This window comes from Crotalus tigris, unplaced genomic scaffold, assembly GCF_016545835.1.
Source record: "Crotalus tigris isolate CLP2741 ecotype Arizona unplaced genomic scaffold, ASM1654583v1 scf7180000024437.13266115, whole genome shotgun sequence".
NCBI lineage: Eukaryota > Metazoa > Chordata > Lepidosauria > Squamata > Viperidae > Crotalus > Crotalus tigris.
This window is the reverse complement of record NW_024100606.1, coordinates 10,506,857-10,530,025: the sequence shown is the minus strand read 5'-3', so window position 1 is coordinate 10,530,025 and position 23,169 is coordinate 10,506,857. Positions and strand designations below refer to the sequence as shown.

The following is a 23,169-nucleotide window of genomic DNA, read 5'->3' as shown; positions in this document are numbered from 1 at the left end:
GTAAAAACAAGACCAGGAGCTGACTGTGACTCAGATCATGAGCTTCTTGTTGCAAAATTTAGCCTTAAATTGAAGAAAGTAGAGAAAAACACTAAGCCACTCAGTATGAACTAAATCATATTCCTGATAAATATACAGTAGAGGTGACAAATAGATTTAAGGAATTAGATCTGATAGATAGAGTGCCTGAAGAACTATGACAGATGTACAAGAGATAGCAACATTGTACAAGAGGTAGCAACTAAAACCATCTCCCCCAAAAAAAGAAATGCAAGAAAGCAAAATGTCTGTCTAAGGAAGCTTTGCAAATAGCTGAGGAAAGAAGGGAAGCGAAAGGCAAAGGAGAAAGAGAAAGATACACCCAATTGAATGCAGAATTCCAGGGAATAGCTAGAAGAGATAAGAACACCTTCTTAAATGAACAGTGCAAAGAAATAGAAGAAAACAACAGAATAGGGAGGACCAGAGATCTCTTCAAAAAAATTGGAGATATGAAGGGAACGTTTCATGCAAAGATGGGCATGATAAAAGACCAAAATGGCAGGGACCTAACAGAGGTAGAAGAGATTAAGAAGAGGTGGCAAAACTACACAGAAGAACTATACAAGAATGAGCTTAACATCCCAGATAACTTTGATGGGGTGGTCACTGACCTCGAGCCAGACATCCTAGAATGTGAAGTGAAATGGGCCTTAGGAAATCTGAACAACAACAAAGCTAGTGGAGGTGACAGTATTCCAGCTGAGATATTCAAAATCTTAAAAGAAGATGCAGTAAAAGTGCTACACTCAATTTGCCAGCAAATTTAGAAAACTCAACAGTGGCCACAGGATTGGAAAAGGTCAGTTTACATTCCAATTCCAAAGAAAAGCAATGCCAAAGAATGTTCAAACTATCGCACCATTGCACTCATTTCACATGCTAATAAAGTTATGCTTAAAATCCTACAAGCTAGACTCCAGCAGTATGTGGATTGAGAACTATCAGAAGTACAGGCAGGATTTCGAAGAGACAGAGGAATTAGAGATCAAATTGCCAACATACACTGGATCATGGAGAAAGCGAGGGAGTTCCAGAAAAACATCTATTTCTGCTTTATTGACTATGCTAAAGCCTTTGATTGTGTGGATCACAACAAATTGTGGCAAGTTCTTAAAAAGATGGGAATACCAGATCATCTTATTTGTCTCTTGAGAAACCTATATGCGGATAAAGAAGCAACAATGAGAACTGGACATGGAACCACTGATTGGTTCAAAATTGGGAAAGGAGTCCGGCAAGGCTGTATACTGTCGCCCTGCCTATTTAACTTATATGCAGAGCACATCATGAGAAAGGCAGGGCTAGATGAATCAAAAGTTGGAATGAAGATTGCCAGGAGAAATATCAACAACCTAAGATATGCAGATGATACCACTCTAATGGCAGAAAGTGAAGAGGAACTAAAGGCCTCTTGATGCGGGTGAAGAAGGAGAGTGCAAAAGTTGGCTTGAAACTCAACATTAAGAAAACCAAAATCATGGCATCTGGCCCTCTCAGTTCCTGGCATAGATGGGGAAGAAATGGAGGTAGTGATAAATTTTATTTTCCTGGGCTCCAAGATCACCTCAGATGAGGACTGCAGCCAAGAAATTAAAGGACGCTTACTCCTGGGGAGGAAAGCTATGGCAAATCTAGACAGCATACTAAAAAGCAGAGACATCACTCTGCCAACAAAAGTGTGTATAGTCAAGGCCATGGTCTTCCCAGTTGCAATGTATGGATGTGAAAGTTGGACCATAAGAAAGGCTGAGCGACAAAGAATTGAGGCCTTTGAACTATGGTGTTGGAGAAGACTCCTGCGAGTCCCTTGGATTGCAAGGTGTTCAAACTGGTCAGTCCTAGAAGAGAACAATCCCAAGTGTTCTTTAAAAGGCCAGATCCTGAAGTTGAAACTCAAATACTTTGGCCACCTAATGAGAAGGAAGGACTCACTGGAGAAGGGCCTAATGCTGGGAAAGATTGAGGGCAGTAGAAGAAGGGGACAACAGAGAATGAGGTGACTGGATGGAATCACTGAAGCAGTAGGCTTCAGAAGATGGTAGAGGACAGGAAGACCTGGAGGAACGTTGTCCAGGGGGTCGCGATGGGTTGGACACAACTTCACAATTAACAACAACAAAGGACCAAAAATGACATAGTTCACCACACACAGAAATTTTATTTTGATTTCATGATATAAGACTAAAAAGTTATTTATTACATGTAAGCATATAGCCACACCACTATAATCACTTAAGGCTTGAAATGATTGCTTAAGGCCCTTCTGAAGTCTTTTCAAAATGTCTGGACGTGCCTAGAAATCATTTGCATATGCCAATTCAGAAAGCAAAGTGGCAGTGTCTTTATCTTACTAGCTGTCCTGCTAGAATTATTTTATGGGCACATTTACATATACTCAGCTGAGCTCAAGAAGACTTTGATGCAACATTAAACTTAACCTTAAAGGTTAACATTAACCTTGATGGACAGTTAAGGGAAATAGGTATGTCTAGCCCAGGGGTGTCAAACTGCCGGCCCGTGGGCCGGATGCGTCATGGTAAAACCGCACCCACTCCATTACCGGCAACGTTACGTGACGTTGCGAGATTGACACCCCTGGTCTAGCCCAAAAAAGAGAAAGATTAGGGGTGGCATGATACCTGTCTTACAGTAGCTGAGGGGCAGTTTCAGAGATGAAGGGGTTGGCTTATTCTTCAAAGCACCTAATGTTAGGACTAGAAGCAATGAATGGAAGCTTGTTAAAGAAATATCCCATTTAGAACTAAGGATAAATTCCTGACAGTGAGAGCAATTAACCAATGGAACAGCTTGCTTCCCAAAGTTGTGGATGCTCCATTGCTGGACGTTTTCAAGAAAAGATTATATATTCAGTTGTCCTGGATGGATAAAAATCCTGCCTTGAGCAAGGGGTTGTACTAAAACACCTCTAAGGTCCCTTCCAGCTCCATGATTTTATGATGCATGTGTGCTGAGCCTTCAAGCAACTGCTCTTCAACTTCAGAGAGTGACTGTACTTTGGTCATCAAAATAAAGAGTGTGCCTGGATACTTATCATTTATTGTTTGCCATCATTTTGTTACATTTCTATAGCTAATGATATATAGTACATACTCTCCAAATTGCATGTGATATAAGAATGAGTTTACTTCTCTTTAAAGAAAAAAATGTATATATGATATTGGAATTGGGTTGGCAAACACTGTGGATATTTAGAACAGAAGAAGTTGTTTTTCCATTTTATTTTTGCAGAATGTTTGCTTAATTACCAAGTTTAATTTCTGTATCATTAAACCTAAGGGGTAAGCTGCAATGGTGTTTCATCATAAACATATTACATAATACAGATCAAATAGGTTTTAGAATTTGCTTTGTTAAGATATTCAAACCTGAAATTATTGCTTGTGACAGGAATGACTCATTGGTCATGCTTTGTGAAATGGCCCCTGTTTTGGTGGAGTGGGGGATAGAATCTTGTTAATGAGCTTTGTGTTTTGTAGGTGGCACCTTGACTTCAGTTGAAGACGCAACTGAATTACAATTTTTACAGGAAGAAATGGAACAATTTGGATCTCAGGAATTTTGGATAGGCTTGTACAAAAATCTGGATGGTAATTATTTAATTAATATTTACCTATATAGCTAGTAATAATAATTCCCCAGTGAAACACTGCCTTAATGCAATTGTGGGGCTTGTATTCTCTGGGGAATATGAGAGTTATGCCAGAGGGTCAACCAGTGGTGGGATTCAAATATGTGAGCAACCAGTTCTCTGTATGGATCCACTTCTGGAAGTCCATTCTGGGTCTGGGCAACAAAAAGTTAGCTATCGGTTCTGCCGAAGTGGTGCAAACTGGCTGAATCCCACCACTGGGGTCAATCATATTAAACCATGCTAGGATATGCTAGTGAATATAAAGAAAGTGAAGAAAGTCTTATAGTCCAAACTGAAATACCATCAAGACTACCAATACCTGGATAATTCCAATCAGGTACACAGCTGGAATAATGAACTAGATTCAAGCTGAACTAGAAGCCCTGTCAGTTAATGTGACAGGTGAAACAGGAGAGGAGATGGGATGGGACGGGAGGGTAGAGGAGGGGATGGGAAAGGGGAGGGGATGGAAGGGGAGGGGAAGGGAAGGGAGGGGGTGGGGAGGGGAGGAGAGGGGAGGGGAGGGAAGAGAATAACAAAACTCAAAGATTTGCAAACTGCATTGGAAAGCAATGAGTGGTTGATAGCATTTTTATATGTTTTGGGGTTATGTTTGTTCTGGTAATTTTGCTGTGCTAGTATTTGTTCAGTCTGAGTTGAGCAACCATGATCATTTATTTGAGCTATTTTTCATTCAGCTATGCAGTTTATCGAGAAGTTTGTATCTGACTCTGATGAACAGATCATGCTGTCAGGTATTCATGAAAAAGGAACAGTTGTTCCTTGGTAAAGATTTGCTTACATGCAAACTTTTCCCATTTGTGTGCTTTCTAAAACAGAGCTCCCCAACCTTTCTGGGTTGGCAGCCCAAAGGGAAAGGGAGGAGCAGGGAAACGTGCATGAGCTCACCTGTGCACATGAGCAAATGGGCATGTGCACGGTAGTGGCGTTAGTGCCCATGCACATGCGCAAGTGGGCTGTGAGCATGCACAGCAATGTTAGTGGCAGTGCCTGTGCCCATGGGCATGCACAAATGGGCCGCTGGCACCTGTGTGCATGCACAAGCGGGCCACTAGCTCCTGTGTGCATATGCAAAAAGGCTGATAGCATCCACATGATGCTGGTGGCGGCACTAGCGCCCCGCGCAAGTACAAACAAGGCCACTAGCATCCTCACAATGGCACTAGCGTGAGTGGGTCGCACTCACCAGCCATTCTCATGGCCCGATAGCCAATAGGCCATGGCCCAGTACCGGGTCACAGCCCACAGGTTGGGAACCCCTGTTCTAAAACATTTAATTCCTATGTGTAGTTCCGATAGAAGAGAATGTCTGTAGCTCCAAACCTGACGAGTCCTTAGTGCTCTCTGAACTTGGTTGTTTGCTTGCAGATGTTACATCACCCAACTAGATAATGTACTTCCATAGCACACAGCTTTTCTTTTCCTTTTTAAACAATATGCTATACATTTGTTTTATCTTTAGGAGAATGGATATGGCAAGATAAAAGTAAAGTTGCTTTTGTCAACTGGAATGATCAAGAGTTCTCAAATTCTCTGCAGTTTGATAGTGAAGAGGATGATTTTTCTGAGAAATGCACTTACATTAATAGTTATTCTGGACTATGGTCCATCGGGTACTGTGGAGGTTATCAAAGAAGACCATTTATTTGTAAAAAAAACAAAAGTAAGCATTATTATTATCATCATAGTGTAAGAATGAAAAAATATTTGATTATTGAATAGATATAAATTATATAGTTTTCTAAAATACTGTAATTCCTCTGACTTCTGCCTAGACGGGTGTTCCTTGGAATTATTCTTACCATGTTATTATCTGGTCATTTTTAAAAATATATCCATATTTGAAGTTTTCTTGTATAGTATTTCTAATTTCTTGATGGGTAGGTTTTTCTATCTACATATTTTAAGAAACCTCAATATGACTTATGTTTAATATCTTTTGTTGCTCTTATGACAGTCTTTCTAGACTGTTAATTATAATTTATCTGCTGTGAAGTACATCATCTTTTTTCTTTTTCTTTCTTTCTGTCCTTCCTTCCTTCCTTCCTTCTTTCCTTCCTCCCTCCTTCGTCATCTTTCTCCTTAGATTATTTCTGTTTCAAGTAATTTATTATCTGAAATAAAACAATAGGAGTAAAAATTGAATCAATTACAATATATATTAATTTTTGCTACCAATGATTGAATGGCATATTAATATTAATAATTAATTATATAATTAGCATTTATTAAGGTCAATAAACAAAATTTTCATCATTTGCTGCTCCTTAATTATTATCTCAACTGTTTTATAGCATCAATGAAAGGATCTTTTACTCACAGGACATGGAACTTAATAATCTGAATATCAAAAGACAAGAATGAAGCTATACAAAATTTATTTTATAATATTTTAGATAACTGTCTAAAGAAGAAAAGTTTGGATTGCTTTATTATTACTTTTGAAATGTTGCATATCTACCTGGCTATTTTATTCATAGACTAAAATATTTTTACTTCTTGTGCCTTAAATTATTCCTTGACTTTAAACTTAGTGAAGAAAATTTAATTAAGGTAATGAATGTCCCATGAACTCTGATTCATGCCAAACAATATCAACTTTTAATAGAAGAAAATATCTGTGAACAATCTTTTTAGACATTGTCCTAAAATGTATAATTCTTTCTTCTAAACTCGTAAAAGTTTACTGTAAAAATATGCATATATGCTTTGCATATCCTTCTTCATTGCTCTCTTAGTGGTATACAGTAAATCATGCACAGTATTTATATACTGAAAACGTTTTGGTTAATTTTCTAGTTATTGAGGAATCAACTATAAAGCCTACAAAAATATCAGGTAAGAAAGTAATTTTAAATATTATTTTTAAAGTTCAGTAGTAAATTTTCCATATCTGTGAGATGAAATTTCTAATACATAGCTCAAATATAGAGGAACATATTTTTGTAGATAAAAAGATTTAAGATGACAATAGTGTGTATTCAGAGTTGTTATGAAAACTTACTTTATCTCCAGTAAGTTAAGTTACAATAGTTACGTTTTGTTTTATATATTTTTCCTATATTAATGGAACAGAAGCCATGAGGTTTTTTGAGGTGGCTGCCAATTGCCATTTTCTTTACTTTTTTTTTCAGAATGTACTGGAAATAATTTTATTGTAGCAGCCTTGAGTTTTAGCAGCTGCTACCCACATATCATAGTTGTCAATCAGAAACTAGCATATTTTAGAGATATAGTCTCAAATCAACATACCTTTATACAATTGGGGGGGAATAAAATAACAAGTCTGTAACATAAATTGTTGCAGAACAGAAAGATAATTTTTTTTAAAAAAAATAAGCCAGCCAAAGATAGCACAAAACCCCATGAATCTGTAAATTTTTTTGTTCCCCACAGTGTCAAAGTCAAAAATTGTATTCCTAATTTCCCCTGCCTTAAGATGAGATGGCCTGGCTGATCTCTTTATATTTATGAAACCAAGTTTTGAAAATCCTCCTTCTTCAGTTAGTGTGATTGAATAATTATGATCATTTTCGGTTCTCAAATAAATAATTAGCAATAAGTGATAGCCATAGCAATTTGTACTTACTTTTGTGGAGGGAGAATTCACATTTTCTAGCCTAAAGCTTTGCATCAAAAGATCTTCAATCCTTCCTTTGGGATCTGTAATGAATAGGAAAAGACAATGCATTGCAATTACTTCCTTTTACTGAATTACAGTTCATAAATTCTTGAGATTGGTAGTTGACTCTTGTTGGCTCTGCGTTTATTAGACGACTAGATAGGATGCAATCTCTCTTGCCTTCTTTGTTAATGTAAAAAAGAAATGTCAGAGTTTTATCATAATATAACTGCATTCAATGCCTTTTTCTTCTCTCTGGTATTTCAGTGCAGAAAGGAGTGGCACCTCGAACAGCACATGGCACAGCTGTGGTGGTAGTTGTGCCAATTATCTTCATAGCCATCGGTGCAGGAATCGCAGCCTATATTTTCTACAGAAGAAGAAACCGACCACAACAAGTCTCTGCTGGATTTGACAATTCTTTGTATAGTGACAATGTGGTTATTCTACATAAGGATTCTCTTGTAGACAACCAAGAATTAAATTAACAAATAACTGCATCTTATCCAAGGATAAAACCTACTGGACACAATACATTCAAAATTCAAAGTTTTGAATTACAATGTTCATAAATTCTTTAAAATATTAACAATATAAATTGGTAGACCCCTGACATGGAAAGATTGAAATTATTACAGTTACTAAGTAAAAACATATTTTGTATGGTATACTTTCAAATGAAAGATTTTAATTAAAGAAGACATAGAAGTAGTTCTTTTCCTCACTGGATATACAAAATTTGTTTCTTTATTAAAGATTTTCTTTAATAGTGAATGACAAACAGTTCATTAAATCAGTTATTATTCCTTGAGTTACCCCCTTCAAAGCAATTTTATGAGGTTTCAAAATCAAACTTTATGCCACCTAAACCAATGTTTGAGATATGAAATCACAAGTTTCTACTATTTAACTAATGTTTCCCGTGCCTCTACAACTTTGATGCATATTTAAGTAGTCTTTTTATTTCCATTATATATGTCTCAACAAATTTCCAAGAACAGCCAGCCTCAATGCAAAGATAAAGCCTTCTTCTGCCTCACAGCCAGCAATCCCCATTTATTTTCTTGCTGATCATGTGTTCCCTTCATACACTGCTCAGTATGCATCAGGTGTGATGCTATTTTTCTAGAGACTGCCCCTCCTTTTTGATCCTGGACCTTGAATATTATGCCTGCCCCTGTGGTACCAAATGTCAAACAATTCAGAGTAATATGCCTTCTCGGATTTTGTCATTTGACAAAGCATATGCTTTGGATTTAGATCACCCTGTCATGTTTGCAGTCTCTTCAATAAAGCTAAAATTGTAGTGAGTAGAGGTTACTGATGTTTAAGGGGGAAGAAAAGGACATTAACTTTCAAAAAGGACTGCATCTGAAAATCCAGAGAAAGATACTGTATGCTCAGTTGGTATGCAAACATGATCATACAGTTGCATAATGCACAGGAAAGTGGAGGGACTTGTTAGAACAATTTGCGACCTTCCCTTCTAGCTTTTTCATTGATTGTTTGTGGGAAGGTAGTGGGAAGGTCACAAATGGAAATCATGTGAGGGTTGGATTATGCGATCACTGTTAACTGTGAATTGATTCATGAATGTTCAAATCACAATCTAGTGAGCATAGAGTGCTACAACGTCAGAACTTAGAAGACCAGTAAGTACAACATACCCAGCACTGTTGCAACTTCAAATAGTTATTATACTAGTGGTTATTATGAGAGAAGTACCTGTAATATTATTTTTTCATGGCTTCCAAAATAGTACTAGAAGGAGAAACAGCTAGCAGCCATCTCATAGTTCCTATGCTACATAGTTCCCCTGTTACCAATTTGTAAATTGAAAGATTAGTTCATGCAATACTTGTTTTGCAGCTGTCTTTCACAGTACTCTTTTCAAACCTGGATATTGTCCTATCTGTAAACAAATCACTAGTCTACAAGGACAGATTATTTATCTAGGGCAGGGGTAGGCAACCTTGTGGACTTCAATACCCAGAATCCCTGAACCAACCATGCTGACTCAGGAATTCTAGGAGTTGAAGTCCACAAGTCATAAAAGAGCCAAGGTTGCCTACCCCTGATCTAGGATCTGTAATCTGTGCTCTTCAGGCAGAAATTAGGTGTCCAATTTAGCCCTTCTGCTCTATTGAGCTGCTGCATGATCAGCCTCTCTACCACAAAATCCTGCAGGAGAAGGGCAGTATGGACAACTGTGGGATTTGGCAGTGTGAGAGCTTGAACCATAAACACAAAGCTTTTGCTGTGTCTCTGCATAGTAGATATAGTGCCTATGCTGATCTTAATAGGGACACTAAGGTGGCAGGTCAAGGTAGTTGTGATGATGATAACTCAAATAAGCAGGAGATCGAGATGAAGAATTTGTTTTGGACAGGGCAAAATGTGAATCAGGTATTACGCACCAGTCGTGCAAGAAGAGCAAAGCATCCAAAAAGAGAAGCCACTTTCTGATGCAGTTATAAGGGATTAAATTTAGGAAAAGATACAGAGGCTTCAAAAGAGATCAGGTGTCTTCCAGGTGCTACTGCCAGCAGGCACAAGAAGCGTATTTTTAAGACAGTCAAGAATGCCGGAAAGGACTGTGATGTGAATGCTATTGTACATCTTGGCACTAACGATGTATCCCAAAAAGATGTACTCTCTGTGCAGAATGATTTCCAGAGCTTGGGGCAGGAACTTAGTAGGATAGGCTGTAGGCTTACTTTTCCAGAGGTTTTACCAGTATATAAGGAACAAAATGGAAAGAAGAATTATAGAAGAATTCAATATGTGGCTAAAGGAGTGATGTAAAGGGGAAGGCTTTGGTTATATTAGTCATGATGCCTGCAGCTGGTCCAATGACAAATTGTACAAAAGATATGGTTTGCATCCATCAAAGAAAGAGACTGAGTTACTTGGCAATAAATTCACAGATTTTCTGGAGAAATATTTAAACTGAACAATGGGGACAGTGAGTTAATTGATATAGAACATTCCTGTCCCCAGCAATCTAAAAATTATAGGGTTATCAGTGCATGTAACATAGATGTGTGCATGGATAAGAATATGAATCTTGCTGTCAAGCAAAATCAAGCTTTTAATAGTGGGTGCCACACCAAGTGCACTAATCAAACAGATGCCCAGGTCTGGAGGGGAGGCTGGGCAGATTGCGGGCGGCAGCGGTGGTAGCACAGAGGCCAATTGCAGGTGTGAGTGGGACAGCTATGGAGGGCAGAGCTGCTGCCCAGGCCCAGAGCAGAGCTGGGTGGAACTGTGGGGCGGGGGCAGCGGCAGCATGGAGGCTGATTGCAGGAGTGATGGGACATCTTCAGCAGAAGAGCGCAGACAGACAGCGGAAGGCACGAGGAGCCCCAATCCCAGGACAGCCCCTCCCTACTCTACTCCTCCCCCCTCGGAAGAGCTGTGGGGCTCAGGAGCCTCCCCCATGCCCCCACCCACTGAGCAAGACGCCCTCCTGCCCACTGCCCCACTCACCAGAGCAACGCCCTGCTCAGGCAGGAAACCCTATACCATTTCGGACAAATGGCTGTCCAGTCTCTTCTTAAAAACTTCCAGGGTTGGAGCATTCACCGCTTCTGGAGGCAGGTTGTTCCACTGGTTAATTGTTAATTTACCATCAGATTATCAAGTACTTAGGAGGTGAGGGCTTGGCAGCACAAGGAAACAACAGCCAATGACTTAATAGTCATAATCAGCCATCAACACCCCAATCAACAACTAAACAACAACTAACAACTAACAACTAGGCCCTGATTGCATCTCCATTATATTTATAGTGTATTATACTCTATTTAAACCCCATTTCAACTCCTGCCCGGCTGCTGGAACGTGCTATATTGCATCAGCTGCTGCTAGATCTTGTTTTGGGAGAATCCACCAGGAAAGTAGTGGCCCACGCGCCGTTAGGCGTGCGACTTATATAACTAAAAATCACAAACAGCAGCAGTACATTCAGGGCAAGTGTGTCTGAGATCGCCTGTATCTAAAAATGTGTGGCTTAGTTCAGTGCAACACTTGCTTTGCAGCTGTCTTTCGCAGTACCCTTTTCAAACTTGGAAACTGTCCTATCTGTAAACAAATCACTAGCCTACAAGGACAGATCATTTACCTAGGGTCTGTAATCCGTGCTTTTTGGGCAGAAATTAGGTGTCCAGTTCAGCCCCTCTACTCTAGTAAGCCTCCGTGCTATCAGCCCCCTTTACCACAAAGATCCTGAAGGAGAAGGGCAGTGTGGACAACCGTGGGTTCTGGCAGGGTGAGAGCTGTGAACCATAAACACCAAGCTTTCGCTATGTCCCTGCACATCAGTTACAGTGCCCTTGCTGACCTTAACAGGGACATTAAGGAGACAGGTAAAGGTATTTGTGAAGATAACTCAAATAAGCAGGGGATTGTGATCCGAGATGAAGAACTAGATTTCGACAGGGAGAAGTGTGAATCAGGTATTGCACATCAGTCATGCAAGAATAGAAAAGCACCCAAAAAGAGAAGCTACCTTCTGGTAGGTGATTCAATTATAAGGGATGTAAATTTAGGAAAGGACACAGAGGCTTCGAAAGAGATCAGGTGTCTTCCAGGTGTTACTGCCAGTAGGGACAAGAAGCGTATTTCTAAAATAATCAAGAATGGCAGCAAGGACTGTGATGTGGAGGCTATTGTACATCTTGGCACTAACGATCTGTCCCAAAAAGATGTACTCTCTGTGCAGAACGATTTCCAGAGCTTGGGGAAGGAACTTAGCAGAATAGGCTGTAGGCTTACTTTCTCAGAGGTTTTACCAGTGTATAAGGAGCAAAATGGAAAAGGCCAGTGCATAGCACAATTCAATATGTGACTAAAGGAGTGGTGTAAAGGGGAAGGCTTTGGATATATTAGTCACGATGTCAGTAGCTGGTCCAATCAAAAGATGTACAAAAGAGATGGTTTGCATCCATCAAAAAAAGGGACTGAGTTGCTCGGCTATAAATTCACAGATTTTCTGGAGGGAAATTTAAACTAAACAGTGGGGACAGGGAGTTAATTGATACGGAACAACCCTGTCCCCGGCAATTTAAAAATTATAGGGCTATCAGTGCATGTAACATAGATGTGTGTGTGGACAAGAATACCAAGAATACCAATATCAAGCAAAATGAAGCCTCTAATAGCGAGTGCCACATAAAGTGCACTAACCAAATAGGTGGTAAGACAATAGGGCAACTCAGGCACCACACAGGTTATGTAGAAAGGAAACACAGGGCCACTCACAAAGGACTCAAATGTTTATACACCAATGCACAGAGTATGAACAGCAAACAGGGTGAAATAGAAATATAGGTTAATGAGGGCAGATACGATATTGTTGCCATTACGGAAACATGATGGGATGAAACCCACACATGGAACACACAGCTAGAGGGATTTAAATTATTTAAAAGAAACAGACCAAATAAAAGAGGAGGTGGAGTTGCTCTCTATATAAGAAATAACTACATCTCCACAGAAATAGAGTACAACAATGATAAAAACTCTCTTGAATGCATTTGGGTCAATATAAAAGGGGGGGGAAATGACATTGCCATAGGTGTATACTACAGACCACCCAACCAAACAGAGGAAATAGATGAACTTTTGCTAGTCAGCTAACTAAGGTATGTAGGAAGCACATCACAATAGTAATGGGGGACTTTAACTACCCTGACATCAACTGGGAGACAAACTCCGCACCAAGTGGAAGATCAAACCGGTTCCTGGCAAACCTAGCAGACAACTTTGTCTCCCAAAAAGTAGAGAAGGGAACTAGGGGATTAGCCATTTTGGATCTAATTCTCACCAACAGAGATGAAATGATAGAAGGTGTTGAAGCCATAGGAACCCTGGGAGGAAGTGATCATGCAATATTAGAATTCAACATTATAGAAGCACAAGCAATAGAACACAGTCAAACTAGAGTTTTGGACTTCAAGAGAGCTAATTTCAATAAACTTAGAGAGGGCTTGGGAAGGATTCCATGGATGAGAATCCTCAAGGAGAAAACAACTCAAGAAGCTTGGGAAATTTTGAAAAATGAGATAATAAAAGCACAGTCTAGCACAATACCAACAAAGAGGAAAAATAACAGCTCTCAAAAGAAACCACCTTGGCTGCATAAAGAACTTTCTGACAAATTAAAAGATAAAAAGGACAAGTATAGAAAGTGGAAAGAGGGGAACATAACTAAGTCAGAATATCAGCAAATAGCCCGAGCCTGCAAAGATGAAGTGAAGAAAGCCAAGGCTCAAAAGGAACTAAGGCTTGCGACCAAAGTCAAAAATAACAAAAAAAGCTTCTTTCAACATGTAAAAAACAAGAAAAAAGTGAAGGAAATGATTGGTCCATTAGTGGGTGAAAGTGGCAAGAAGGTGACAAGCAACAGGGAAAAAGCAAAACTATTTAACTCGTTTTTTGAATCTGTCTTTACACAAAGGGAAAAAACAGACCAACCTATCAAAAATAGTGCCATAAAAAACAAAATAGAAACACAAGTTAAGATAGGCAAGAAAATGGTAAGTGAGCATTTGTCCAGCCTAGATGAGTTCAAATCGCCAGGACCAGATGGATTACACCCCAGAGTTCTCAAGGAACTAGCAGATGTGATATCGGAGCCACTGAACTATATTTTTCAAAGATCCTGGAACACAGGGGAACTACCAGAGGACTGGAAAAGAGCTGATGTAGATCCCACTCCTCAAAAAAGGAAAAAAAATGGATCCAGGAAATTACAGACCTATCAGCCTGACCTCAATACCTGGGAAGATCCTGGAAAAGATAATCAAACAACGAATCAATGAACAACTAGAGGCAAACAAAGTCATTACTAAAAGCCAACATGGGTTTGTCAAAAATAGATCATGCCAGACAAATCTTATTGCATTCTTTGACCAAGTGACAAAATTAGTGGATCAGAGGAATGCTGTGGATATAATTTACTGGACTTCAGTAAGGCATTTGATAAAGTAGATCACAACCTACTACTTGACAAGATAGAAAAATGTGGGGTAGACAGAACCACCACCAGATGGATCCGTAGCTGGCTGACCGGCCGTACTCAGAGAGTGGTCCTCAATGGAACAGCATCTATATGGAGGGAAGTGTGTAGTGGGGTGCCCCAGGGCTCTGTTCTGGGCCTAGTACTCTTCAACATCTTTATCAACGATTTGCAGATGACACCAAGCTGGCAGCAATAGCCAACACTCCAGAAGACAGGCTTAAGATACAGAAGGATCTGGACAGACTTGAACACTGGGCACTAACTAACAAAATGAAATTCAGTGGTGAAAAAAGCAAGGTTCTACATTTAGGCAAGAAAAACCAAATGCACAAGTACACCATAGGTGGCACCATGCTCAATAGTAGTAACTGTGAGAGGGACCTCGGAGTCCTAGTAGACAATCACCTAAATATGAGCCAGCAGTGTGCTGCAGCTGCCAAAAAGGCCAACATAGTGCTAGGCTGCATTAACAGAGGGATAGAATCAAGATCACGTGAAGTATTAATACCACTCTTCAATGCCTTGGTAAGGCCACACTTGGAATACTGCATCCAGTTTTGGTCACCACGATGTAAAAAAGATGTTGAAACTCTGGAAAGAGTACAGAGAAGAGCAACAAAGATGATTAGGGGACTGGAGGCTAAAACATATAAGGAACGGTTGCTACAATTGGGTATGTCTAGTTTAACGAAGAGAAGGACAAGGGGGGCCATGATAACAGTATTCCAATATCTCAGGGGCTGCCATAAAGAAGAGGGAATTGAGCTATTTTCCAAAGCACCTGAGGGCAGGACAAGAAGCAACGGGTGGAAACTAATCAAGGAGAGAAGCAACCTAGAACTAAGGAGAAACTTCCTGACAGTGAGAACAATTAATCAGTGGAACAGCTTGCCTCCTGAAGCAGTAAATGCTCCAACACTGGGAGTTTTTAAGAAGAGACTGGACAGCCATTTGTCCGAAATGGTGTAGGGTTTCCTGCCTGAGCAGGGGGTTGGACTAGATGACCTCCAAAGTCCCTTCCAACTTTACTACTATTACTAAAAATCCACACACAACCAGGCATTATATAAATAGTGAATGAATTTTATTGTGCTTATGATTTTAGTATGTTTAAGTTTGACGTTAGCATTTATTTTATATATAGCAACCATTTTATATTGATAATTATAGTGTTATCATGTAATCATTGTTTTGTTATTTTATAATCATTATTTTGTAGTTTATTTATTTATTTATTTATTTTATTTATTTATATGCCGCCCAATCCCAAAGAACTCAGGGCGGCGTACAAAATTAAAACAATCATCGAGAATAAAACAATAAAATAATACAATCATACCGCAAGTCCGATCATGTCCCGCCCCCCCCGGGGACATCAGCCCCAGGCCTGCCGGAACAGGAGAGTTTTAACGGCTTTCTTAAAGGCCGGCAGGGTGGGAGTTGTTCGAACCTCGGGGGGAAGTTGATTCCACCAGGTCGGAGCCACTACAGAAAAGGCCCTTCCCCGAGGGCCCGCCAGCCGACATTGTCTGGCCGACGGGACCTGAAGGAGGCCCAATCTATGGGACCTCACCGGTCTCTGGGAACTGTGCGGCAGTATACGGTCCTGTAAGCAACCTGGCCCTATGCCATGAAGGGCTTTAAAGGTGATAACCAACACCTTGAGTTGCGTCCGGAGACACACAGGAAGCCAGTGCAGCTCGCGGAGGATAGGTGACACGTGGGCGTACCTTGGCGCGCCCACAATCGCTCTTGCGGCTGCATTCTGAACCAACTGCAGCCTCCGAACGCTCTTCAAGGGTAGCCCCATGTAGAGCGCATTACAGTAATCCAGTCTTGAGGTGCCGAGGGCATGAGTGATACTGTGAGTAAAGCCTCTCGGTCCAGATAAGGCCACAACTGGTGCACCGAACCTGGGCAAAGGTCCCCCTGGCCACAGCCGATAGATGTTGTTCCAAATTTAGCTGTGAGTCCAGGAGGACACCCAAGTTGCGTGCCTGCACTGAGGGAGGTAAATTTGCCCCCCCCCCGGACTAATGATGGAGCATCCAGTTGACCTTTGGGAGGCAAGACCCAGAGCCACTCGGTCTTGTCAGGGTTGAGTCTAAGCCTATTCAACCCCATCCAGACCCTCACATCTTTCAGGCACCGGCACATCACATCGACTGCTTCACTGAAAGGACACAGGGTGGAGATATATAATTGGGTATCATCCGCGTACTGATGATATCTCACCCCGTGTCGCCGAATGATCTCACCCAGCAGTTTCATGTAGATGTTAAAAAGGAGGGGGGACAGGACCGAGCCCTGAGCCACCCCATGATCGAGGCGCTTAGGGGTCAATCTCTGTCTGCCCACCAACACCGACTGCGACCTGTCAGAGAGGTAGGAGGAGAACCACCGCAATATGGTGCCACCCACCCCCACCTCTCCGAGATGACGCAGAAGGATACCATGGTCGATGGTATCGAAAGCCGCTGAGAGGTCAAGAAGACCAGGATAGAGAAGTGACCCCTATCCCGGGCTCGCCAGAGGTCATCGGTCAGTGCGACCAAAGCAGTCTCAGTGCTGTAGCCGGGCCTGAAACCAGATTGAAAAGGGTCCAGATAATTAATTTCATCCAAGGATTGCAAGAGTTGGGACGCCACCACCTTCTCTACAACCTTCCCCACAAAGGGGAGGTTGGAGACAGGACGAAAGTTCTTCAAAACAGCTGGGTCCAGGGGACTTCTGGTGGTTAGCGTCGATGATGGCGGCTACATTGTAGCCGTCCTCCTGGGACAGCGTGAGAACCGCGGAGCACAGCAGTCACCAGCTGTCCCGTGGCTCGAAATCTCCCTCCCGGGCGAAGGGAGGGGGGAGAGAACCACCCGAATAGAGGTAGAGCATCTCAAACCTCCCAGGGATTTTTTTTGGGGGGTGGAAAGAGAGCTCCCTCGGAGTTCGGGTTGCCTCTGCCTCCCAGCTGTCTTTGTTTCCTTTGGGAACAAAGTGAAACGCCGCTACCATCTCCGCGCTTAAAGGGATCGGGTGAGTGATTTTTTTTTTTAAAAAAAGCAGACAGAGCTGGATAAAGGATTGGATTTATTGAGTTTTATTTGCTTTTTAGTTTAGGCTGATCTTTTTTTTGTTTTTTTGTTTGTGTGGAGAGTGAAAGTAAAATGGCGATTTGAAAGTTTTTTTTTTTCCGGGGAAAAAAAAGTGAGTCAAACGGAACGTTATGGACTATATAGCTTTTTCTTTTTAAACTTTTTAAACTTTTCCTCTTTTTCTGAAGGTGGTTTTGTGTTTTTGAAATATCTTTCAAACTCTCCTTTGTTTTTTTATTCTTTGAGGATTTTTTTTTATTGTTTTTTTTTAAGAAGGAAGAAAGAGGAAATAAGAATTTTTTTTTAAATGGCTTCAAAAAGGCAAGCAGCTTCTACAGTTCCTAAAGTGGCTTCCTCTCCTGTGATTTTACCGGTACAACAACCTAAAGCTACACCACCATCTTCTCCTCCTCTGCCAGTAATATCTGTACAAGATATGAAAGATATAATGGGAAATGCAGTAACTCAAATCAGAGGGGAAATGAAGGAGCTTCTAGATCAGAATAAAACTGAAATTAGAGGGGAAGTGAAGAGCCTGTTAGAGCAGAATAACACTATTTTGAGGCAAGATATAGTTATGGCTCTATCAGGACTTGCTTCTGTGGTTGAGAAGCTTGACTCTAGAGTCGAAGAGGTTGAAGATAAGATTGACATCTTGAAAGATAAGTTTGAAGGCATGGAAAAAAGATGGAAATTTCACAAGATGACATTGTTATATCTCAGTATAGGGAAATGGAATATGCTTTAAGAATCAGAGGTCTGAAAGAGGATATGCATCAAGATCTGACAGAGATTGTGGTGAATGACTTTGCTCTCATTTTGAAGAGGGAGAAAGAGGGAATACTTAGAGAAGTGGAAAAAGTATACAGAGTTAACTCTTGGGTCGCAAAACAGAAAAACTTACCAAGAGATGTGGTGATTTATTTTGCAAAGAGATCTCTGAGTAATGAAATTATATAAGCTTTCTATAACAAGAGGTTTCAGATTGCTGCTCAAGATGTCATTATTTTAAAGGAGATCCCATCTAAAATTCTAAGAAAGAGAAAAGATTTTGCTTTCTTAGCTAATGAACTTAAAAAAAGAATGATGCCATTCAGATGGGAGATTCCGATGGGTATTGTTCTGAACCATGCGGGGACGCGTTATAGACTTAATACAGTCACTAAAGCAAAGGAGTTTTACAGTTCGGTCCTGGGAGCAGGCTCACCATCATCTATGATGCAGAAAGTTCTGGATGGTAAAGAGGTGGAACAGCAGTCTGAAGGATTAGGTGTGATGGTGGTTGGAGAGTTACAGTCGGAGTGGTCGCGACAAGCAGAGATTAAAGAGCAAAGAATGACCCGTGCAGCGCATAGACCCAAGGAAAAGGAACAACAGAGGAAAGAAGTTAAAAAATCTCTTCAAGAAAGTGCTTCATTGCCGGTGGGAGGAGCAAGACCCAAGAGTTCTGCAGCACATTCTTCAATGGCAGATCTTCAAGCAGTCTTCTCCAGGCTTCTGGTTAAGGGAGATGGTAAAGCTCCTGACTTGGAATGCTAATGGCCTTAATTCCCCTCAGAAGAGAAAGAAAATCTTTCATTATTTAAAGCAACATAATAATGATATTATTTGTTTGCAGGAAACACATATTATTTTATAGATTGTTACATCAGAAATTAACTTTGTTGGATTATAGATCCATGATATTAATGGGCGACTGGAATGGTGTGTTAGATACACAAAGAGACAAAAAAGGATCTTCTATTTCTTTTAAACAGGCTAAATTACCTAAAGCTTTTTTTTATTTGAAAGAGGACTGGGAGCTACGAGACTACTGGCGTGAACGCAATCAGGAGGAGAGAGACTTTACTTTCTTTTCAGATAGACATCAATCCTTCTCAAGAATTGACTTTTTTTTATTACAACTGATTTATATTTTAGGGTAAAGAATGTTGAAATTTTTCCTAGGACATTGACAGATCATAGTCCAGTTTGGATGGAGTTGGTTGATGAAAGAGAGGAGAGGAGATCGTGGAGGATGAATGAAAATTTATTTAGACAAGAAAAGAATGTTCAAAAATTAAAGGAGCACTTAAAGGATTATTTTGTCTTAAATATGCATAAGGGAACTTCAATGTCAATGGTATGGGATGCAGGTAAAGCCTTCATGCGTGGGATTTTGATACAAATGAATAATGCTCATAGACAAAAGCAGATTCAGAAATGTAAGGAATTGGAAGATGAGATTAAATTAAAAGAAAAAATTTTGATCTCAAATCCTACAGATGATAAGGTTAAAGAATCTATAAAATTGCTTAAAGCACAATTTAATATGTTGATGGCTGATCAAACTGCAACTAACTTACTGTATATGAAACAAAATACATTTTGTAATGCTAATAAACCAGGAAGATGGTTGGCTTATCAATTAAGAAAGAAACAGAGACAGAGAATTATAGATAAAATAAATTATAATGGTAAATTGGTATACCATAAGGATTTGATTAAGAAATCTTTTTTAGATTATTATCAAAAATTATATAAGAGTACTAAAATACAGGTTTTAAATATAGATAATTATTTAAATGAAGCCAACTTCCCTAAATTAACAGAAGATCAGAAACAAGAAATTAATGGTTTAATTACTAGTAAGGAAATTGAGATAGTGATTAAAGAATTAAAATTAGATAAAGCACTGGGTACAGATGGTCTGACATCTATTTATTATAAAACTTTCGTACAAGAGATGATTCAACCTTTAAGAGAGCTTTTTAACAATATACTACAGGGTTTGGCGATTCCCCCGTCATGGGGTAGAGCTTTTATATCTTTAATCCCAAAAGAAGATCAAGATCTTACTTTACCAAAGAATTATAGACCTATATCTCTTTTAAATGTAGATTATAAGATTTTTGCAAAAATCTTAGCTAATAGGCTTATGAGGGTTTTGCATCAGGTTATACATAAGGATCAAACGGGTTTCATAACTGGAAGGTACATGAAGAATAATGTCAGACAAATTATTAATTTATTAGAATATTTAGATAAAAATAATCAAGTTCCTGCAGAATTGATATTTCTAGATGCTGAAAAAGCTTTTGATCAACTGAATTGGCAATTTATGTTAAGATTAATTGAGAAAATGAATTTTGGAGAAAATTTTTTACAAGCTCTTGGTGTTATTTATCAAAAACAAATGGCACAACTTATTGTTAATGGGGGTTTATCAGAGGTTTTTATAATAGAAAAGGGGACTAGACAGGGATGTCCATTGTCACCACTGCTGTTTGTTTTAACTTTGGAAATATTGCTGATTAAAATTCGAGAATCACAGGAAATAAAAGGAATAGAAGTTAATAAAAAAGAATATAAATTAAGGGCTTTTGCAGATGACTTGGTGGTTACCCTGTCCCAACCTACTTATTCAGTAGTAGAGTTATTACAATTGATATACCAATATGGATGGGTTTCGGGTTTTAAAATTAATAACAACAAGACTAAAATATTATCCAAAAATATGACCAATTTGGATAAGCAGACTTTAGTTAAGTTGACAGATTTTGAGGTTGTTGATAAGGTAAAATATTTGGGGGTTACTTTATCTGTTTCTAATGTAAAATTGTACAAAAATAATTATGAAAGTTTGTGGGTCAGGATACAAAGAGATTTGAAAAATTGGGAGAAATTGCAATTATTTCTTTTGGGAAGAATTGCGGTGATCAAAATGAATGTTCTGCCAAAGTTCCTTTTTTTATTTCAAATGATACCTATCTTAAAGAATGAGATTAATTTAAATGAATGGCAGAAAGGTATCAATAAATTTATTTGGGCGGGGAAAAAACCAAGAGTAAAGCTTAAAATAATACAAGACACTCGTGAGAGAGGTGGATTCAAGGTACCGAATTTGAAATTGTACTATGATGCGGTGGTCTTAACATTAATTAGTGATTGGGTTAATTTAACAAATGTAGAAATACTCCTCTTGGAGGGTTGGGATTTACTTTTTGGATGGCATGCCTATTTAATTTTTAATAAAAAAGTTGACAGGGTTTTTAAATCTCATATTATAAGGATTTCTTTATTTTGGGTTTGGAGGAAATATTATAGAAGTGATTTTAAAATCCCATTATTAGCTATACCTTGGCATGCGATAGAGGGGATAAGGAGAGGAGTCAAGATGGATGGTGTTTCTTACGCACAATTACTTAGATGGGATGGTAAAAATTGGCAGTTAAAATCTTTGAAAGATCTAGCACAAGAAAATATTATATATTCATGGTTTCAGTATAGACAAATAGTGGATAGATGGAAGTTAGATCGTAATCTGGGTTTACTTAGAGAAGATGAAATTTTTCTTAAACAAGTAAAAGACCAAAGACGAACTCATATTAAGAGAATTTATGGGGTGCTAGTAGAATTGGATTCAGAGGCAGAATTAATTAATGTATGATTAAATGGGCACAAAATTTTGGTGAACCAGTTCTACAAGATACCTGGGAAATTATTTGGGTGAGGAATGTCAAATTTACACAAGCCCAGAACTTAAGGGAGAATTTTTATAAAATGTTTTACAGATGGCACCTTGATCCACAAAAAATGTCTCGTATGTATCCTGACTTACAGCCCAAATGTTGAAGATGTGGTTGTTTGGATGCTACTTACTATCATATTTGGTGGTCATGCAAAAATATAAAAGCCTTTTGGATTAAGATATGGTGGAATATTCAAAGAATTTTTAGAAGGAGGGTAAAATTTACCCCACAATTGTTTTTGTTAAGTATTGTTACTGATTGTGATACTAAAGAGACCATATTGATGTTAAATTTAATTATAGCCACAAGGCTGCTAGTAGGGCAATGTTGGAAGAAGGAATCTTTGCCTACTTTGCAAGAGTGGTTTTTTAAAGTTTCTTATTTGGCGGAAATGGCAAAGATTTCGGCTTTCTTGAAGGATCAATCACAGGAGAAGTATTTTGTGGTATGGAAAAAATGGATAGATTTTATACAATATAAGTTGGATATTAAAAATATTATTTAGTTTTTCAATAACTTATATTTAAAATTTAAAACATCTTATAGATTTTATTCCTTTTTTTATTTTTATCTTTTATTTTTATTATACTTTCTTTTATCTTTTTCTTTTTTCTTTTTCTTTATTCTTTTTTCTTTCAAGTATTATTCTTTTGGTATTTATGTTTTTTATATATATATTATTGTTAATTAGCTTATAGTTTGTTTAATTAATGTATTTAGTATTTAGATTTATTCATGGTTTATATTTTTTTTTAAGATTTTTCGAAGAAATTTCAATTAAGCCTATGTTCAGCTCTGGGAAGGTCGAGGGAGGGAATGGGAGGGTTGGGGAGGTTTGGGGATGGGTTGTTTTGTTTTTGTAAAATTTCAAAAATTTAATAATAATAAAAAAAACAGCTGGGTCCAGGGAAGACTTCTTGAGGAGGGGCCTCACCACCGCTTCCTTTAAAGGTTGCGGGAAAGATCCCTCCATCAAGGAGGCATTGATTATTTCCTGGAGCCAGCCTCGTGTCACCTCCCTACTGGCAGAAACCAGCCAGGAGGGGCACGGGTCCAATAAACAGGTGGCGGCATTCATTGCCCTCACGGCCTTGTCCACTTCATCAGGGTCACAGGCTCAAACTCGCTCCAGATAACATGACTAAGACCAGCCCCCGGCAACTCGGCTGGCACTGCCCAGTCGGAGTCCAGGTCTCTCTGAATCTGAG

The 23,169-nt window shown here is 39.2% G+C and overlaps 1 protein-coding gene across 1 annotated transcript in view; it reads left to right on the top strand.

The window, feature by feature from the left end:
• Positions 1–8,148, top strand: part of LOC120302731 (macrophage mannose receptor 1-like) — a 64,759-nt gene extending 56,611 nt beyond the window's left edge. Inside the window, exons 27-30 of the mRNA XM_039331588.1 lie at positions 3,540–3,650; positions 5,178–5,378; positions 6,515–6,553; positions 7,605–8,148. Of these exons, the coding sequence (XP_039187522.1) occupies positions 3,540–3,650; positions 5,178–5,378; positions 6,515–6,553; positions 7,605–7,825 (572 nt within the window). The 3' untranslated portion in view covers positions 7,826–8,148. The remainder of the gene's footprint in view (positions 1–3,539; positions 3,651–5,177; positions 5,379–6,514; positions 6,554–7,604) is intronic.
• The last annotated feature ends 15,021 nt before the right edge of the window (positions 8,149–23,169 follow it).